The sequence below is a fragment of the Lepidochelys kempii genome, chromosome 4 (genome assembly GCF_965140265.1).
Source record: "Lepidochelys kempii isolate rLepKem1 chromosome 4, rLepKem1.hap2, whole genome shotgun sequence".
NCBI lineage: Eukaryota > Metazoa > Chordata > Testudines > Cheloniidae > Lepidochelys > Lepidochelys kempii.
This window is the reverse complement of record NC_133259.1, coordinates 16,731,132-16,752,892: the sequence shown is the minus strand read 5'-3', so window position 1 is coordinate 16,752,892 and position 21,761 is coordinate 16,731,132. Positions and strand designations below refer to the sequence as shown.

Here is a 21,761-nt window from a genome sequence, read left to right as displayed (position 1 = left end):
TTTTCTGATTCTTGTCTGGTCACATTTGTTTAACATATGTCTGTGAATGCAAGGGTGTCTTTTGGCAAAATATCTGTTTAGTTTCTGTTTAGTAGTTCTTGGGAATAATTAAAGGAAAAAAACTGGTGCCTTGCTCACTATGTATTGCAACTGGATAGGATAGGGGGCAGGGATTTTTTTTGTCCTGAAATAGCCTGCTTTGGCTTTGGTATATGATAGATCTTAATGATTTCTCTCATGTCACAGTGAAGAACAAAGTCCTCTAGGACAGCAGTTCTCAGCCAGGGGTTCTGGGGGTTTCAGGGGGTCTGCCAAGCAGGGCCAGCAATAGACTCACTGGGGTCCAGGGCAGAAAGCTGAAGCCCCGCCGCCTCCAACCCTGCCACCTGGGGCCGAAGCTGAAGCCGAAGCCTGAGCAACTTAGCTTCACTGGGTCCCTTGTGGCATGGGGTCCTGGGCAGTTGCCCTGCTTGCTACCCCCTAATGCTGGCCCTAGCTTTCATATGGAGAAAAACAGTTGTAGCACAGGTGGGCCATAGAATTTTTATAGCCTGTTGGGTGGGGCCTTAGAAAGAAAAGGTTGAGACCCCCTGCTCTAGGGCAATACAAACATTTTTCTACTTGTAACAAAGTGTCTCATATTTTTATTTGGTTGGTGGTTTGTGGAAATAAAATTATCCTTTCTCATTTGTTTCACATGATCACTTTTTTTTTTACTGTCATGTTTTTCTTTTAATCTATTTCTCTGAAAGTGTAACAATGAGAATAATACATATAAAAAATCTGCAGACTTTTTGTGGCATTACATTTTTCACTTATTTCTATTGGCCAGGACTAGGTTACAAGTTCATCTTTTGATTTACTAGATTTTTACTGAAAAATGGTTTGTGTCAATACAACACACAGAATATTCATTAAAAGGACTACTGCTTTAAGGAACAGGTTTCAGAGTAGCAGCCGTGTTAGTCTGTATCTGCAAAAAGAAAAGGAGTACTTGTGGCACCTTAGAGACAAACAGATTTATTTGAGCGTAATACTTCTGCGTATTCCCTCTTGAAGGTTGTATTGCTGAGCTTTGGAAACTTTCTGGAAAGCAGTGCCTATTGGGACAGCTGCATTGAATGTTCAATGCAGGGGTTATAAAAGTGCAGTGTGGCCCCAGCCACCTCATTTCCTAGCTCTCTTCAGGTAGTTATGTGCCTGTAGCTATTTTAGGGGACTTTTGGCAAAGAACTACACCTTTCAAATTGTATCATAGGTAGTAAGAAACCGTTAGGTAGTTTGTGCCATTGCAGTTAGGCTTTGTCTGGACAAAGTTCCTTCATCCTTTTTGGTCATGGGTGATCGGACCTCCAAAGATTGAAGAAGAATGGATAAGAAGCATGGATTTAAGCAGTGTGCTCCTGCCCCCCTCCACCTTTGTTGTGTGGTGCCTTTACACTTGGCCACCTGCCACCAATAGGCAACAGAGGGTCTATGCCAGGGGTAGCCATCCTATGGCATGCGTGCCAAAGGCAGCACGCGAGCTGATTTTCAGTGGCACTCACACTGCGTGGGTCCTGGCCACCGGTCCGGGGAGCTCTGCATTTTAATTTAATTTTAAATGAAGCTTCTTAAACATTTTAAAAGCTTTATTTACTTTACGTACAACAATAATTTAGTTATATATTATAGACTTATAGAAAGAGACCTTCTAAAAACATTAAAATGTATTACTGGCACGTGAAACCTTAAATTAGAGTGAATAAATGAAGACTCGGCCCACCACTTCTGAAAGTTTGCCGACCCGTGGTCTATGCCTTCCTCACCAGGATGTCTGATGAAGGAGGGCATAGATCACAAACAAGGAAGGAACTCTTGGCTTCCCTTGTGAAGGAACAAAGCAGGGCTGGCTTTGCCTTCAAAGCCAGGGAAGACAGGGATGACCCCCGCTGAAAAAATTGGTGTCAAACAGATTGAGGGCCCTGTCTGTAGCGCCTAAGGCCTCATCAGCAGTAAGAATTTCCACTCTGAGAAGTGAGCCTTCCCCTGTTGAAACTATTGGTGTTAGCAAGTGGCTTAAGTCACAGGCTGCAGGAATGATCTGAGTAGAACTTGAAACAGCGGGGGAGCTGCTGTTCAGGTAGTGGAGCTGTCCTTTCCTAGACCTCTTCATGGCAGACAGCAATTTTAATTGTCATCAGTTCTGTTCCAGAACACGTGAGGACAAACTTGGATCACAAATGCATTTCTGTTCAACTGAGAAAATCAGTGCTTTATTTGGTTCTGTTTGCAATTTAAAAATAAATAAATAAATAAACCAGACTAGACCATGGCGCAGAGAGTTTCTTCCAGCGTGGGCCAGACAATCGGTGGCCCTGCTGTCTCAAGAACTCAGTCTTGTCTTGCATTTCTGTTTGGAATTGCACTGTGCCACAGCTTACATAACAAGACATGGAATAATTCTGTCATCACATGCTCTGTGCAAGGGGAGTATTTAGTGGAAATGTTTTTACTTGGGATAGTAGATAATCCATTTCCACATTCTGTGTGTATGTAAACTGTTTTGGGCTACCTATTCTACCTAAAATCTCTCAGCCTGTCCTTGTCTTCTATAAAGGTAGGTGCCTGCCATCTCAGCGTATCATCTGCCAGTGGACAGTTCTTCTGCATTCAGCCCTCTCACTATCAAAACATTCCTGAAAGGTGTAGTGAACAGTTCCCCTCTAGTCAGAGATCTTAACCCTGTGCTGACATGTTTGGTGGACTCACCATTTGAGCCTTTGGAAGCGTGCTCTTTATTCCACCTGCTAGAAAAGACAGCAGTTATAATCAGAGTTTCATCTCTGAGCAGAGTGAGTGGCAGGTTTTAATTCTCTCTATTGTATTCCACACGGACAACTTTGTCCTGCATTGTCATCCAAAATTTATTCTGAGACAAAAATGCTATGGTGTGTAACAGTCACAGTTGCTCAAGTTTGGGCTAGTAATAATTGACATTAAAACCAAGGAGTTCTGTCAATAAGCTATCACACACACACAACAACCAATCAACAATAAGATGTACTAAACCCAATATTTATTTGTCCCATTCAACACAGTTACAAGCAAACCGTCCACCAAGGCAAGCTTATCTGTCCACGTGTTCTGGTCCAAACATAACATTTAAAAACAATCAGAGACAACTTTGTCCATCCATAAGAAAGTTTCTGTGATCAGTGTCCATCAAAACTATAATTCTTTATTTTTGGTTATGCAATTGTTCTGCAAATTCAGGCTATCTTTAAATCCACAAGTAAAACATTAATAGGTATTAAATGGCATGTCAGAAGCCATCATCCACTCTACTAATGTGCTGCTGGGCATGTGAAGTGTTGGATTGTGGTAATGCCTATACAGATCTCATAAATCTAGAAAATTAATTTATGGAAATGAGATGAAAAAGCAAAGGGCAGCGTCCTGAGAATCTCAAAGCATTTTGCATAGGTGGCTCACTTTTCCCTAGTATCTTAGATAAGGAAACTGAATCACAGACCGATCTAAAGGGACAGTATCAAGTATGGACATACAACTTCTTACAGAATGAAGTGAGAATTTAAAAAAAAATCTAACAGCGTAGATAATTTGGTTCTGAGTATGGTCACTGGAAATAAACAGGTCTCCAATACCAGTATTGGTCTTGTTTCCAGTCAGCATCACTTTTAGGTTTTAATTCAAGAGCAAAGGATTGGGTTACAAGCTCTGCAAAGGGTATTTTGTTTAAACAATTCCATCGGAATAAAAATTTGATGTTGGTCTTCACCTTTATAAAACCTGTATTTGAGGGTAAATTGGACCCCACAATGTCCTTCTAAGTGACTTGTCCAAGGTTACACAGTGAATCAGTCCTGGGTGGAAACAAAGCTCAAGTCTCCTGATTCCCAGCTCCCTGGTCTAACCATTAGAAAATGTTGCATTCGTTTTTTGTTTCCCAAAAAGAAAAGGAAACAAAAGTCATTTTTACAGCAGCTTCAAAACGTTGTAGCCCTGAGCTTTAGGTCCCTTTATTTCTGTATTGGTCCATTTCACAAGAGGACTAGGGAGAAGGAGGAGGAGTGGACCTTATGAAATTGAAAGTCAGGTTCAAATTTCCTGGAATTAAGAAATTATATCTGCTGTTTGCCTGATGCTGAAAATCATAAGCTGTAAATATTTCACCAGAAGAAATAAAGCAATTAAAATTTCTTGTGAGCCTTCTAATACATTTGTCTTACAATATTATAAAGGCAAGACATAGCTGCAATTATTAAGTTCTTTTCTTCATCTCACCTGTGTTATCTTACCTTATTTTACATATTTTCAGTGTTACTACTTGCAGTTGCATAATAACAAGAAGAGCGATGTGCAGTGCAATAAGTAGTTATGAATCCAGCAATCATTATCTGTCTCTTTATGGAAGTAGCACCTCTTTTAGTGATAAAAGCGAATTTTCAAAATGCTTAGCAGTTTGTTGCTAATGATAGAAAGATAACTGATGTATGATTGACCTTAGAGAATTCTTTTTAAAAAATTAATATTTGGTGTTCCATTTCTGACATATGAAGGCTCCTTGACTTTTTTTAAATAAATGCTTAAATTTGACCTCCACACTATTCAAAAATCCCAGAAATAAAATTCTTAGATTTGGAATACTGTTGTGCTTGAAGTGCGTGTGTGTGTGTGTGTGTGTTTACATGCATACATGTTACAGACAAAAATAAAAGATCAGAAGACTCCTAATTAAAATCAAGTTAATTTAAAAATTACATTATCTAAATCAATGAGGCCAGTGAGTTGCTAATGAAGTGTAATTAGTCGCTTATTTTCTTATAATCTGTTTGCCTTCACATGTGATCTGATATGAATTTCATACATAATGTGGAGATGGGCAGGCATCTTACTTGTATTTTGTTTTTAAACCTATACCTGCTGTTATTTAGTGCACTGAATTTTTGGGGCACCTTGTACTGTGTATTAAAAATACTCCTATGGTTGTTAAAGGAAGATTCTGCTGCTCTTGTCAAGTACCAGTTAGGGAACTTAAATATAATCCTTTAGGTATTTGTAATATTCCTGTCATCAGGTTATTTAGGCACCAACTGTTTAATGTCTTTGTGGGTCATATTAGTTTGTTTTTATTTCATCATGAACGATAAAGGGGAGACAACTCTTCCTAGTGACTAGAGAAGGGGCTTGGGAGTCAGGCCTTCTGGCTTTGCACATGATTCGCAATATGATTGTAGGCATCTTATCTAGCTTTTTCGTGCGTCAGTTTAATCCATCTGTAAAATGGGTATAATATTTACATTACTCCTGTGGATGTTGTCATATTTGGTAGAGCACTTTGCAATCCTCAGCTAAAAGAGCCTTTTTATTTGCAAATTACTGCAATTACTAAGTTTTTTATCTTCATCTCACCTGTGTTGTACTGAGATTCTTCTGTTTGTCCTGAGCTCTGTTGAGGATCTGGGAATAGTAGGATAGGACCCTGAGTTTCCTAGATATAATAAATTAGTTAAATTCAAGTGACAGCCTTTACGGTATGTAATTGCCATTTATGCCTTTTGGAGATTTCCTCCCCCAAATGTAAATGTGTTGCCATTATTTTTGTTTCGTTTCCTCCGGTTTTAAGAGCAGGATTCAGCTAATGAAGGAATAATAATATGTTGCATAAGATACATCGGAAATTATCTTCTTACTAGGAGGTACTTTTCCATACAATATTATCTGTTTTTGGCAACGCAGTGCCCCATTGAAATCTGTGTTGTAAGTATTCTGTTCCCTGCAGTGAGACTTTACAAAGTAAAGTATAAAATGTCGTTTAACTGCTTATGGAGCAGTGCTCTTAAGATACACCAGTAACATACGATGTAATTATTACACAACATGCTATATAAAGTCCCAGTAAAATTTGTAGCGTAAGTATTCTGTTTATTGCAGTGGACCTTTGTACAGTAACAATAATGCTTAGATGCACTCCTGCTGAAATTACTGGCAGAGGGCCTGATCTTGAGAGGTGCTGAGTCTAGCAACTCCCATCTAAAATCAGTGTGAATTGTGTGTGCCCCCTGCCACTCTGTATCAGGCCCAGAATGACAGTTTAAGTATTTCTTGTTCCAAACTGTGTGTGTTTTAATGTGATATTGTCCTCCATTCTGAAATCTTCCATGGCTTGGCACTAAAGGGACACTGTAAACTTAAGCATCATATTACAAATACACTTCTTTGCCTTGGTTACCCTTGAGGTAATTAAAGATGAAATAATTTTAAATCTACTTTACCCCAGTTATGTTCTACATTTACTTTTTATGGTTATCTCATTTTGGATAATGAAAATCAATGAAGATGGATTCACAATTATATGTTCTTACTTTCAGGTTTTTAGTGATGTAATGTTTGGGTATCAAACACTGCAGGGGAATGTTTGTGTATTTAAAAGCTGTTTTCACAGTTATTTTAGTTGTGGAACAATTTCTGTTGGTTCTCACAATTTAAAAAAAGGTGAATGTTGGGTCAAATTTAAGGTGAGAGTCCTTTTTTGAAGTCCAATGGGTATTTGATTGGATGATTTGAGTGTAGAGAAGCATAAGGCTGACTATATGGACATTTTCAACATGTGTTTATTCATATTGCCCATCATCTCTGGTTCTTCTTTTCAGTTTCTGTGAAACTGCATGGCATTAAATTGACAAAAGCTGTCATGTAACCAAAAGAGGGGTAAAGGAAAAGCTGTTAGTCTTTGACTTTTACACAAGAGCCTGTTGTGAAATTAGAATATGGTTTCCAATTTAAAATCCAGCCTTCTAACTATTCTTAAAATATTCTATTGGAGTGAATGGTGCATGCATCCAATTCCTTTCTGAAGAATGTAATATTTAATATTTGTGTAATAAATGGCAAATGTTTATAAGGTTTACATGTTAACTTAATCGTGCAGCCTAAAACCGTTTCTTTTAATTAAAAGGGGGAGGGAGAGAACAAAAGAAACATGGGTATTTAAGCTAATTTGTAACTCTGTTTTCTTTCTCACAAATCTTGGGAGACAGGCCAGTCCTTGCCCACAGACAGCCCCGCAACCTGAAGCAAATACTCACCAACAACCACATACCACACAACAGAACCACTAACCCAGGAACTTATCCTTGCAACAAAGCCCGTTGCCGATTGTGCCCACATATCTATTCAGGGGACACCATCACAGGGCCTAACAACATCAGCCACACTATCAGAGGCTCGTTCACCTGCACATCCACCAATGTGATATATGCCATCATGTGCCAGCAATGCCCCTCTGCCATGTACATTGGTCAAACTGGACAGTCTCTACGTAAAAGAATAAATGGACACAAATCAGATGTCAAGAATTATAACATTCATAAACCAGTCGGAGAACACTTCAATCTCTCTGGTCACGCAATCACAGACATGAAGGTCGCTATCTTAAAACAAAAAAACTTCAAATCCAGATTCCAGCGAGAAACTGCTGAATTGGAATTCATTTGCAAATTGGATACTATTAATTTAGGCTTAAATAGAGACTTGGAGTGGCTGAGTCATTATGCAGGGTAGCCTGTTTCCTCTTGTTTTTTCCTACCCCCCCCCCCCCCCACCCCGATGTTCTGGTTTAACTTGGATTTAAACTTGAAGAGTCAGTTTGGATGAGCTATTACCAGCAGGAGAGTGAGTTTGTGTGTGTATGGGGGTGGGGGGGATGTGAGAAAACCTGGATTTGTGCAGGAAATAGCCCAACTTGATTGTCATGCACATTGTGTAAAGAGTTGTCACTTTGGATGGGCTATCACCAGCAGGAGAGTGAATTTGTGGGGGGGGGTGGAGGGTGAGAAAACCTGGATTTGTGCTGGAAATGGCCCACCTGATGATCACTTTAGATAAGCTATTACCAGCAGGACAGTGGGGTGGGAGGAGGTATTGGTTCATATTCTCTCTGTATATATAAAGTCTGCTGCAGTTTCCACGATATGCATCTGATGAAGTGAGCTGTAACTCACGAAAGCTTATGCTCTAATAAATTGGTTAGTCTCTAAGGTGCCACAAGTACTCCTTTTCTTTTTGCGAATACAGACTAACACGGCTGTTACTCTGAAATCTGTTTTCTTGGTAACCCCAGCGTTACCTTATTTGTCAAGTTGCCCACTGACAACTTGTTGCTGCCTTCCTAATCAGGACATGCCATTCATCAGCCAAAAGCCATGTATGTGAGCGGCATTTTTCTTCTTCAGATCTATGAAATGTTGATTAACCAGCTTGGTAAACAGCACTTTATATCTGTAAAGCTATATTCATTACACAAAGTAAAACTATTCACCCCCCCCCACACACACTGTTCCTCACACGTTCTTGTCAACTGCTGGAAATGGACCACCATAATTATCACTACAAAAGTGATTTTTTTCTCTCCTGCTGGTAATAGCACACCTTACATGATCACTCTCTTTACAGTGTGTATGGTAACACCCATTGTTTTATGTTCTCTGTGTATATAAAATCACCCTACTGTATTTTTCACTGCATGCATCTGATGAAGTGAGCTGTAGCTCACGAAAGCTTATGCTCAGATAAATTGGTTAGTCTCTAAGGTGCCACAAGTACTCCTTTTCTTTTTTCGGATACAGACTAACACAGCTGCTACTCTGAAACCTATCTTCAAACAGTAATTATATGGCTAGGGCTATGATTTTGTCACTAAGGTCACGGCCTCTGTGACTTGAGCCTCCAGTGCCTGGGAGCTGTAGGGTTCCCCGCCACCCGTACCTGGTACCCAGGTACACCCCAGGTATCCAGGGGTGCCCAGGAGCTCTGAGCCGGTGGCCGGGGTGCCCCGGAGCTCTGAACTACCACGAGCAGGGGGGTTGCCCTGGAGCTCTGAGCCAACCCCCCCCAGGTGGTGTGGGGAGCCTGCAGCTCCCCACTTTATCATGCATATTTTTAGTAATAGTCACGAATAAGTCACGGGCTTCCGTGAATTTTTCTTTATTGCCCATGACCTGTCTGTGACTTTTACTAAAAATATCCGTGACAAAATCTTAGCCCCAACTATGGCTATGTCTAAACTAGCACTTTTGTTGGTAAAACTTTTGTCGGTCAGGAGTGTGAAAAAACCACACTCCTGACTGACACAAGTTTCACCGACAGAAGTGCTGGTTTGGACAGTGCTATGTAGGCAGGAGACATAGCTACTGCTGCTTGTTGGGGGTGGTTTAATTATGCCGGTACGAGTGCTCTCTCCCGCCAGCTTAGTGCAGCTATATGGGAGACCTGACAGCAGCGCAGCTGAAGCAGTACAGCTGTGCTGCTGTAAAGTCTGTTGTGTAGACACAGTCTTAGTGTTAAGTATTATTAAAGGGCAGTCACTGGTACTCAGCAAGGGGAGTTTCCCATTGATTCTCTCATTCCGTGTCTGTCTTTTAGCAGAGCCAGATGCACTCCTGCTGAAAGTAGGCATAAATAACAATTTAGTCAGCTCTGAGAAGTTTGGCGGGTGCTGCAACAAAAATATATATGCACTCTTGAGAGTCAGGATGATGAAATGTAGCTATGACTTGAAATGCAGAAGAATCACAGGTTTCAGAGTAGCAGCCGTGTTAGTCTGTATCCGCAAAAAGAAAAGGAGTACTTGTGGCACCTTCGAAGTGAGCTGTAGCTCACGAAAGCTTATGCTCAAATAAATTTGTTAGTCCCTAAGGTGCCCCAAGTACTCTCCTTTTTTGAAGAATCACAGCTGTTATGTCATGTATCAATCACATCTCTCCTCATTATGCACATTCAGTACAGAAGAATTAGGTAACAACCGTGGGGCTTTGTTTTCTGTTGAAAAGGTCAGGTGATCTAATGAGTCAACTTAGTTCTCTAGATCCCCATAACTCAAAGTTTTTCTTTTGAAATGTTATTTAATACATCTTTATATTTTGCATCCATGCCATGCATAGGTTACGCCCCCTCCAAATGTTCTTTACTATTTGAGGTCACACTTGAGGAATTATGAGATTTTTCTTTTATGTGGGTTACAGTGTCTAACCCTGTAATCTATGTTTTATAATCTTTTAAATAACCATGCATTTTAGAGTGCTGCTTTGTAGAAACCTGTTCAGTAGCCTGGAAGTGTTGGGCATTTCATAGGACTGCTGACAGTTGTACAATGTATTATTGCTGTCCTTTCCCAAAAATGAAGAGTTGAGTGGAAAGAAAAGAACAAAGCAGGAACAGCTTGTGTCTGTTTTAGAATGTGACAGGAAGGGGACACAGCACATCTAGAACTTGATGAACGGTACATCAGCTATGGAATATTCCATATAGACCTACTTTAATCAGATATATGCTATGGAAGGAAGGCTGATGAGAATTCATGCTTGTGTCACTCCTGTTGATCTTTTTTTATTTTATCAAGGTTCTAGATGTGCTGTGTCCCCTTATTGTAATGTTGTATGTCATGAGCAGGACATGAACAGTTTACAAAACATCGATTGGCTGAATCCTGACAAAGTGCTTGGCCTTTTTTGCCACTCCCAACTGCTGCAGGGGGAGAGGGTAGTCAGATTTCTACAAGGGTCTTGTCTCCGACTCCTTCTCCGGTCCACTGTCTTTAGTTTCTGACTAGCAGGTAGCTCCACCCATTCTAGATACAGGAAGGGAGAAGAAACTCCCTTTCCCCCTCCCAATAACTACTCTAAAGGGTAGGGCTATGTCTCCAGTACCCCCTGTGCTTAGAGGGGGCCAGTGCTTCCACAGAGCCGCCTTTGTGGTGCTACGGGGGTAGAGTTGGAGGGATTCGTCGCTCAGAGCTTTCCCAGTCAGCAGTAGCAACACTAAGGAATTGGTATCATTCTTGACGGTGTTGTCACTGCTGCCCCATAGGGTTCTCAGTCACAGCAGCTGATTCTTAATCTTCCCAGTTCTTCTTAATCTCACTCAGTTACTGCCTTGCAAAGCACAAAGCTGCAATAGATGCCCTGGAGCTGGCTTGGAAGGGCTAAAAACTTCATTTTTTAAATTAAACTTTACATTAAGGGAGAAATTGATGCCTTAGCCATACTTGCCAGGCGATGGTTCGCACTTGCTACTGATGAGTAGATTTTGGGGAAGTATTTTTCAGTTTGAATGCAGCTTATTGTAATATTCAAAATCTCTGGTTTCAAGCTATGCCTCGAGGAAACAGTAGGCTGTAGTTTCAACTGTGTAGTCATTGGCCAGACGCTGCTTTAGTTTGACTATTGCTTTTGTCTTGGGCCTAATTGTTTACTGTTGATATAGTTTCAAGAATTATAAAAAAAAAATGGAGGTGGAATTTTTGATCCTTAAGTCAGTGCAGGAACTGTGTAATAGTATAGTATCTTGGGTTCATTTATTGGTGCTTCCCAGTACTTTGTATAAATGCAATTTTTATATAGTTTGTGTTGAGAAATTTTTTCTTAGTGAAGTTTACTGTAATCCTAATTATTATTTTAGAATCTAAAACTTTGATACTTGGCTCTTGTAGCAGTGATACCATCTTAATAACTTTGGTAAAGTGTGACATCTGAATGGGTTCCTTTCTGTTCTTGCATTATACGTTCAACAGAATCGGTCATAAAATCCAGCTGCCTTGCAGGTCTGTTTTTAATTTGTTTGTTACAATTAATTCCACTGGTCTATTGTCCCTTAATCCCCTCTTCTTTTCCCCTGTGAAGGGGAAAAAGGATTTGTGTTTTTACTTGTTCCTTTGTGGTTTGTAAAAGAAGAGTCTGAACATCCTTATTCATCTTTTTTGTTTTTTTGTCTTGAAAACAAGGCTTGTTCTTACCTTACCTTGCTGTATATTCTCCTTGTTTTCCTTAAAAATATCAGGAATGCCAAGTAAATTGTCTTCTCTGTTTTTGATGACACATTCCTTGATTGACTCAAGTGGAGTCAGAGCTTCCGCAGCCCTTAATTGAAGGGATTAATATGTTGTATCCTTAACAAAGAGAGATTTTTCTTTCTATCGCTTGTTAGAAAGTTGTTAAGAGAAATCGAGTTTTAAACAGTCTACGTCCTTGGTATCTCTAATGTCATAACTTTAGTAGTTTTCAATTCACCTATTAACTCTTCCTGGGTATACAAGACCTGAATTTCTAATATAAAAAATCTTAAACACATGAAAATCATTTCCATTAGGACCTCTGTTATACATAACAAGGAAACAAAAAATTATATTCCACTTTTTTTTCCTTTGCAGGTCCAAGTTAGGAATTTAGGCTGCTTTCTCTTTCGTACCCTTTCTAGATGTACCACTATAACCTTGATGGCTGTTGACTAGAATTTGAATTGTACTCCAAAAAATCCCGTTTTTGTTTTGTGTGGTTTTTTTTTTGTTTGTTTGTTTGTTTGATGTCTTTTGTTGGCATATTGTTCAAAACAAAAGCAGGACATAAGTTTGTAAATGCTATTATTGTTTCCTGCATGGATCTTATTATTTTTACATTTGTGTATGGGTTTACTATTTTGGTAAAGAAGATAATCTTCCATAGCGCTCTGTCTATGCTTCCGCAGAAGATTTTATTCAGCAACAATCGGTTCAATATTTAAGTACCACACACTGCCCAAATTAGTAGCTTAAAAAAAGAGTCCTGCAGACCATAACTCATGGAGGAGCCTTTTTTTTCCCTCTCACCCTCTCCCTCCCGTCTTACCTCACCAACACTGATTTTGGAGCTACAGCCTCTCTTCAGTTCTCAGAAATTCATTAACTGCAGTTTTGTTATCTCAGTTAATTATTTACCAAGAAACATGTTTTATGCTTCTAACCATATTACAGTTCTACATACTTTTTTTGTTTGCTCTAAATGATTGCGCACAATTTTACAAAAATAAAAAAATCAAACAACCCCCAAACCGGACCACAGCCTATAATTGGTAGGGCTTTTCAGACTGCTGAAATTTTAGTATTTTTAATTTTTCTTCTGTTTTTTCATTTACAAAAAAGGATGACATGCTTCCATTATCTCTCTGTAAGGGGAGTTCTCCATACTGCTCTATTTCTTTCACTGATAGTGGACACACATATTTTCCAGAGACTTATTTAAAGGCTATTTAATGGCTTTCAGGGAACAACAATATCTATGAGGTTGTCCACTATCAATCCAAAAAACAAAATGCTAAGAAGGAAATCATGGATAGTCCTCCTCCTTTCCAATTTAATAGAGACCATCTTAAATCCACTGAAGTTAACAGAAAGTCTCCCATTAACTTCATTGAGCTATGGAAGACTTGGATTTACAGGGCACAAACAACATACAGAGATCGCTGCATGTTTGAGTTGTTGTAGAACTTCTGAGCAGTTCATTTTCTATTTCTGTCTCTTGGGAGCTGAAAGATTTTAATGACCTTTTCTTCTCATCCTGCAAGAAGATTATTTTTCTAATTAACCTTGTATTGTATTGTCCCACTGCTTATGGCTAGTGTAAAACCTAGAATCGTATTGCTCTGAACATGAGTAGCAGATGTGGCCCCAATGCACCTGGGTTTGTTTTTTACTCTTGAGGGGTTGTGGTAGTGTTATATCCTAGTTAGGGAAAGGTCTTGCTGAGATTTTCTTGGTTTTGGGCTTGGATTCTGAAACCCTTACTTCTGTAAGGGCTTCTTGGTACTTTGCTCAATATGCTGACATTATTCCCTCAGCCCAGACCGTTCTAAATAGTGCTTCTGTAGGATTTGCACACTGCGTTGAAGTAGGGGTTTGTTTTTTTTTCAGCATTAAGGGTCTACCAGCTGTTGTATCTGGCAAAGCTGTTACATTTTATTTGGCACAAGGCAATGGCTCTGCTGGTCACAAGAGAATGTCACTCATTTTGGGGATTATGTTGAAAGATTGATATATACATTTATGTAGCTACTTTTAGGTTTATAAAAACGAGCTGCACGTCTGAAATTAACCAACTGCCTTTGGATTGATGTGAGGAAAATTATTTACTTGTGAAAATTGCATTAATAAATTAGTTCGAAATTACTTTGGCAAAGTCAAAGGAAATGGGGAAGGATCATAGATGTAATTAACTTTGGTATTTTAAAAATTTTGATTTTTTTTTTCATTTGTGCTACAGAGGAAATTAGCTTATTCTGTTGATCCTGTAATTTTCATCAAAAGAATCCTGTCTACCTTTATTGGTTTGCATTTTTACCAGTGAAAATGTTAGTATATACCAAATTATAGTAATGCTATATCAGTTTGTTAGAAATTCATCATATATAGAGTAGTGAATGAGGATCAGGATTTAAATTTACTGAGAGGTTTTTATAGCCACAGCGCCAGCACAATGGGGGCCTGGTCCAGGACTAGGGCCCCTAGGTGCTACCCTAATACAATAAAATATACTTCCATATTTGGAGGTACCCAAACTTGCCATGTTTGGCTGCAATGACTCTTTAAGAGAAAGAGAGAGAGGGGAATAGGAGAAAAAGGATAAATGCCGTGAGCCTTGCTTATATGCAAAAAACAAGGAGATGGCCTGGCTTCTTGTATTTACATGTGGCTATAAAAACCTCTCAGTAAATTTAAATCCTGATCCTCATTCACTACTCTATATATGATGAATTTCTAACAAATTGCACAAGTTAAACGAAAAAAAAAATCAAAATTTTTAAAATACCAAAGTTAATTACATCTATGATCCTTCCCCATTTCCTTTGACTTTGCCAAAGTAATTTCAAACTAATTTATTAATGCAATTTTCACCAGTAAATAATTTTCCTCACATCAATCCAAAGGCAGTTGGTTAATTTCAGACATGCAGCTAGTTTTTATAAACCTAAAAGTAGCTACATAAATGTATATATCAATCTTTCAACATAATCCCCAAAATGAGTGACGTTCTCTTGTGACCATTGTGCCTTGTGAATAAATTTCTAATGCTAAGTATTGTGATGAAAATATCCCAAATTTCCCATCATATTTATTATAGAAAAAAAACTTGGCTCAAGTAATTAATACCAAACTCTGGTCTACACTACAAAATTACTGCGATATAACTACATCGCTCAGGGGTGTGGATTATTCACACCCCTGAATGACGTAATTATACAGACCTAGGCGCCGGTGTATACAGTGCTATGTCGGCGGGAGAGCTTCTCCCACCATCATAGCTACCACCTCTCACGGAGGTGGAATTATTAAGCTGACAGGAGAGCTCTCTCCTGTCGGTTTAGAGTGTCTTCACCAGAAGCGCTACAGCAGCGCAGCTGCACCTGTGCAGCTGAGTCACTGTAAATCTGTAGTGTAAACCTGCCCCAAGATTCTCAATTCTTCAAGTGTATTTGGTGCAAAACTCTTTGTTAATGACATGTAAGTTCTGAACTGCACCATAAAAATGTTTTGTTAATCATCTTTTTCTTGTATAGTTTTCTTACAATATTCTAATGAACAAAAATAAACGAAAACTAGTGGGAACCTCTGACCCTGTTACAGTAATTGCTTTCATCATCAGCCTGTCAGCATATCAATTATATAACATACTGCAGTTTTTCCCTATCTTCTGTACTTCCTGGGTGAATACTCTACAGCTATTCTATGGTCAGTGTGGTTGTTGATCATAAATGGTGCAAATTCAGACACACTATGGCATTGTTATCAATAAATGCAACCTCAGCATTTAATCCATGCATTTTAAACTATCCACAGCAGTAATCCATTAATTATGAATGGCTGTGCTGTAAAAACGGCACCACTGAACTTTGCTCTGCAACGTGCAAACGCAGGTTTGCGAGGGCAAGGTGTTACGGTTGCTACACCCTGAGGTTCAGGGTGAATGTTGTAAATGATAAGAGGGTACATAGTGTGCCCACCCACTACAAGGTGAAAGAAATAAGCTAATGGAAGGAGGCAAATGGTGAAGGAAGTATTTTAAAATGCTGATCATTGTTGACTGATAAAATGTTACCTTTTTAATGGGAAGTCCAATATTCATGCTTCCGTATCATATTTACAGGAGATTCAGCCATTTTCATTTTCCCTTCTTCAAGGTTTTTCAAGTTGAGATTCCCATGTATAGAACCCACTGCTAATTCTGTTTTTAAGCTAGCTTTTCTTTCTAATCAATTCAGCCCACCCTGCTGTGTCCTGCAGATTAGTTCATTTATTCACTGGATGTTTTATATTACAGTCACAATTTGAGGCTCTTTCTTTTCTAATAAGTATAGAACAAGTGAGCTGTGCTTTCCCTCCCACCCCCACCCCGTGGGACAACCGAAGCATGAAATCATCCATGGCTTTGAAAAGCAGCACTATTGGCTTGGTTCTCAAATGGGTTGGTGATCAAGTTCAATAGGTAACTAAGTTTGTCACTAAAATAGCTCTGCTTTCCCATGTGCTGTTGCTGAGATCACTGAAATTAATACTCGTAAACAAGTGAACTAATTATTAGCACATTCACCACTTCAAACAACTCCATGGAATGACAGCTTGGTAATGAATGTTGGCATGTGTGACCACTAAAACCATTCATGAACTCTTACATTTTAATCCCTGGCTTTCTCTGGCCCAAGGAGATGTGGGTGTATTGCAATGCTGCTGGAGGAGGTCTGATCTAAATTAGGATTAAAAGGAAATTCAAGTAAATGTATTAAAGAATCAAGGATAAATTTCACAAGAAAATATAGTTCCACTAAAATTCCTCCACCTCCAGTATTTGTGCACTTATGTTTTCCTCTATGGTAATACTATTCCTGAAGCTTTGCAGAAATGTATGTTGTCATGGAGATTAATAATTTATGACCTACTAATTGACCTTTTATTACTTTTTTTTTTTAATATAGTTGCAGTGCCGGGTCGTTGCCTTACTGCCGGAACATCTGCAATGGAGGTGGTGTCACCAGAGGTGAACAGCTTACTCCCTGAGGAGATAATGGACACTGGCATAACTCTGATGGAAGATGATAGCATTGAGGCTGTTATTGTGGCATCGCCTATGGGAGAGGCTATTCCTATGGAAACAGAACTGGAAGAAATAGTGAACATAAGCTCAGCCAGTGACTCTGCAACTACAACCACAGCCACCACAGAACCAGCTACCGTGCCCAGCAATCACTCAAGTCAAGTTACAGTGAATACCACAATTACAAAAACTGACACTAATGCAACAGTAAAACCTACCTTGCAAAGTGGCCTCCATAAACTTGGTGCTCAGACTCCTGTCACGATCTCAGCCAATCAGATTATTCTGAACAAGGCCACTGATCTTAAACTTGGCAATCAAACTATTAAACAAGAAGGGCAAAAGCTAATTGTGACAACTTTGGGAAAGTCTGGCCAGCCAATTGTCTTAGCGCTACCCCACAACCAGCTACCCCAGACTCAGAAGGCCACAATTCAGGCTCAGGCAGGAGACTCCAAGGTACCAGCCCAGCAGATCAAAGTAGTTACTATTGGAGGGAGGCCAGAGATGAAGCCTGTCGTTGGAGTCTCCTCTTTGACGCCAGGAAGTCAGCTGATCAATACTGCAGCCCAGTCTTCTGTATTACAGACCCAGCAGTTAAAAACAGTACAGGTAAAAGGGGTTGTATTAATGAAACTTTTTTAAAAATAAACCTTTTTTGTTTAAAACGAAAACTGTTCCCATATGGAAGGTTCGTTTTTGTTGATAGAAATGTGTTTGCATGTGTGTGCACATGCAACCCTCAGAATTCACTGTGAGTATATATAGAATATTTCTTCTAGTGTATCCAGTCATAGCTGAATGTATTTAAATTATACATTCTTTACATCCAACTACCTTTTGGGAGATTAAGGTTTATCGCAGAGTATGTGTCTGTGCCATCAGAATTTATTGCAGTGGAGAGAATTCTTCACTGAGTGTGATTCAGTTAATCCCATATACCTTTAGGAAGAGTGAACTCTGCATGGATATTAAGTTTATTTCTTTTCTTTCTTCCTGATTGCTGTTTAAATTTCTAAAGCACACCCAGGCTGAATCTGGAAAAAAGATCTTCCCACAAACGTTAGCTGGGGATGGGAGAATAAAACTAACAGTCTATATAAAAATCAGAATACTTGCTGTGCTTGTGAAATGATGGAGCCATAAGCAAACAAAATAGAGTGCTAAACTCCCAAATGGATATTTCACAGGAAGCAAACCCAAACTATAGCATGCAGAACATTTGAGACTATGTATTTTAAAGCACCATACAATCTCGGTGTTATTTTCCAGTGCAGTCTTTTCTCATATTGCTCAGTGCTTGTAGCCACATCAAAGCTGAAGATCAAATTCCTGACTAATGTTGATTTTTAATGTTTGACTGTTCCCTACTGATTTCTTTTTTACTTCCATTGTTAATGTTAAGGTTGGCAGAATATCTTTAAAAGAGGCTGTGACTCCTGACTTGGCACAGGAACATTTAAAAATGGATCAATTCCTGCCATTTGGCTTGAGTTGTAGGGCTGATGCTGGCAGTTTAAAAAAAAGCTAAAGGAAAAAATGCATAAGTTATGTTGCACTCTCAGGTTGTAGCATTTATGATTTTCCTCTTGCCCGTGGCATCTGAGACATGAAAGGCTGTGATTCTTTCCGATTGTCCTCCGCTATTTTCTTGCCTTAAGGAATCCTGAAGATTTTCCTGATTAATTGATTTATGTCTGATTGCAAGGCTTTAAGAATCACTGCTCTACAAAACAAACTTGCTCTTCCCCTTTGGTTTCTTTTATAAAACAGATGAAACTGTTTGCATTTGGCTTTTCAAAAGCTACAATTAATGTTTTTGATTAAAAAAACACACACACCCATAAAGCTATGCCATCTGCAGGCATGTTTAATATGTAAGAGATCCATAAGGGTAGATTATTGCTTAGTGTGGGTAAAGTGGTCTACTGTGTCAGTTTCTCAATGAAAAGGGCTGATCATGTGATGCTGGGTCTTTTTTCAGCTGGTTCTTCAGAGAAGTTTATGTAGTAGTGTCAAAGGCGAACCAGTGATAGGGGAAGCATTCTGGAGGAGAAGAAGACCAGGTGGCAAACAAGGAAGCACAGGAAAGCAAGGGATATAGAGGAGGGGAATGGATGGGATTGGGGAGAAAAAAATGCAGACCAAGAGTCAGCAGTGTGACTAACTGTTTTAAAAACAACAAAGCACTTATTGCAACAAAGACAACAAACCACTTCCCTAATACTGCTTTTTCCTTGTAAGAAATTCCTGTAGGTATCACAGGGATGTTATGTCATTGCAAATGGGAGAGAAATCCATGATCCACAAGATCATGAATGTGAGGGAAGGTGTTCTGTGAGGGAAAGATAATCTCACTATTAAGATCTTGTCCACACTTACAAAGTTTGATAATCCTGATCTAGGAGATTAATGGTGACAGAGGGAGTCAGGAGATCCAGGTTCTCTTTCTGGCTCTGATTAACTTCTCAGTTCCCCCATGTGTTAAATGGTGATGCTACTCCCCTACCTCAAGGATTTTGTGAGGCTTAATTAATTGATTTGTAAAACCATTTGAGATCCTCCAATGGAAGGCTTTGTGAAGAGCTCATAATTTATCTTATTTATTTATTTAAAATGCTGTTTGACTCTGAAAAGTGAATTGATTAAAATTAGCCTAGGATCTGAGAATCTAACTGTGTTCTTAGCATACATCATCATCAGTATTAAAAGTTTTGCAGGTCATGTTAGACCAGAGGTGGGCAAACTACGTTCCGCGGGCCACATCCAGCCTACGGGACCGTCCTGCCTGGCCCTTCAGCTCCCAGCCAGGGAGGCTAGCCCCCAGACCCTCCCCTGCTGTCCCCCGTTCCCCGCAGCCACACAGCCGCACAGGCAGCTGGCTCCGTCCGGGCGGTGGGGCTGCGAGCTCCTGCTGCTCTGAGCAGCATGGCAAGGGGGTGGGGAGTGGGGGGGGTTGGATAAGGGGCAGGGAGTTCCGGGGGGCAGTCGGGGGACAGGAAGCAGGGTAGGGCAGAGTTCTGGGGGGGGGGTCAGGGGATGGGGAACATGGGGGGTTGGATAGGGTGTGGGAGTCCCGGGGGGCCTGTCAGGGGGAGGGGATGTGGATGGGGGAGTAGGGGCAATCTGGGGACAGGGAGCAGGGGGGGGTTGGATAGGGGGTGGGGTCCTGGGGGGCCTGTCAGGGGGCAGGGGTGTAGATAGAGGGCGGGGGGGGGAGTCAGGGGCGGGAAGTGGAAGGGAGCGGATAGGGGGCAGGGGCCAGGCTGTTTGGGGAGGTACAGCCTTCCCTACCCGGCCCTCCAGTTTTGCACCCCGATGTGGCCCTTGGGCCAAAAAGTTTGCCCACCCCTGTGTTAGACCTTCAGTTACACCAGTACAGCCCCATTGTCTTCCAGTTTGGACCTTAAGTAACTGGTACAATCCCATTACTTTGGAAAAGGCAAAACTAATTGGAATTTAATAAAACATTCTATAGAATCCAGGTCCCTCTCTTAGTGCTATATTGAATCTGCAATACTACTGAGAGTAAAATGCCTTATAAACTTGGGCCTTGACTATGTGAGGAAAGGTTTGCTGGTATAGCTATACCAGCAAATCTTCCTAGTGTAGAAGCAACTTACACTGGCAAAAGAGAGCTTTTGATGATCTAACTTATACCAGTTCTCTAGCTGAAATAAACTGTACGAGCAAAAGGACTCTTTTGATAAATGCATCTATACCAGGGCTTTTGCCAGCATAAAAATATAATAAAAAAATCACACCCCAGCCCCCATTACTATACTAGCAAAAGTTTTGAGTGCAGATCTGGCCTTACTTATGCCTCTTTCTAATCTTATGCCCAGACCGATCTCCACTCCAATTGCTAAGTTAGCCTAAATGAATTTGTCTTGCTGTGATAACTGGTAGAGCCAATAGATTGCAATAGAAATTTCAGGCTCCTGTGCCAGGGCTATTTTGGCAAAGCAAATCTTTTAAGCCACCTCAAGGGTATCTGCTCTTCAAATTAAAAACCACCATTCTCTCCTCCCCGTCCCTGTTCCAAACCCTGCTCCCTGAACCTGTTTCTTCAAGCTCAATCATCTTTCCTGAAAAATGGCTGTGGTACCTCTCTTCACCTTTGCTCTCTGACGCCTCCAGATTTGATCTGAGAGAATACTGTGTATAGGTTAGTTGTATTTGCACGTATAGGTCAGAATCATCGAGCATATTCTTGTATAAGCATATTCTAATCTAACAGATAAGGGCAAAATCTGCCTTTAGATACATGCATGCTGTTCCCATTGAGCTGTGAGTGCACATCCCAGGGCAGAATTTTACCCTTACTATAAATAAAGACACTTGCAAAGCAGCCTGTTTGTATTCTCTCAGGAGCGGAGGGCTGTGTGCATTTCTCTTGTGAAATTGCCACATTACATTTCCTTCGGGGAGAGCTGCTTGCGGGGAAGATTCTTCACACTCCAATTCAAAGAAACTAGTAGGGCTGGTCAGAAACTTCACCGGAAAATACTAGTTCATCAAACTTGAAATTTCTTGCGAAAGCAAGTTGGGTTTGATTAACCTTAGATGAATCAGAGGCAGGGTTCTGTCAGAAACCTGCCTGGTTCCCTGCCTGCTGTGGAGCTGGAGGCCCTGGAAGCCTCAGCTCTGACCAGGGTTCAATTCCCAGCTCCGCCTCAGGGAGTATGGAAGCTCTGGGATGGGCTCCCGAGTTCCAGGATCTGCAGCTCCAGGGCAGCCCCCCACGCGGCTGCCCCGGACTGGGGACCCCAGGACTTCCAGACTGCTGGGCCAGCTGGGTATTTGGGATGCCCACTGTCCCAGGAGTCTGGAAGCTCTTTCATTCCTGGTCTGGGGAAGTCC

The 21,761-nt window shown here is 40.4% G+C and overlaps 1 protein-coding gene across 6 annotated transcripts in view; it reads left to right on the top strand.

The window, feature by feature from the left end:
* Positions 1–21,761, top strand: part of LIN54 (lin-54 DREAM MuvB core complex component) — a 63,470-nt gene that overhangs the window by 12,664 nt on the left and 29,045 nt on the right. For 5 of the 6 annotated variants that reach the window (XM_073340514.1, XM_073340516.1, XM_073340517.1 and 2 more), the window contains exon 2: positions 16,780–17,510. In XM_073340514.1, the coding sequence (XP_073196615.1) occupies positions 16,821–17,510 (690 nt within the window). In that variant the 5' untranslated portion in view covers positions 16,780–16,820. Of the gene's footprint in view, positions 1–16,159; positions 16,293–16,779; positions 17,511–21,761 lie in introns of those variants that run through there. The other variant, XM_073340515.1, reaches the window with a different exon arrangement.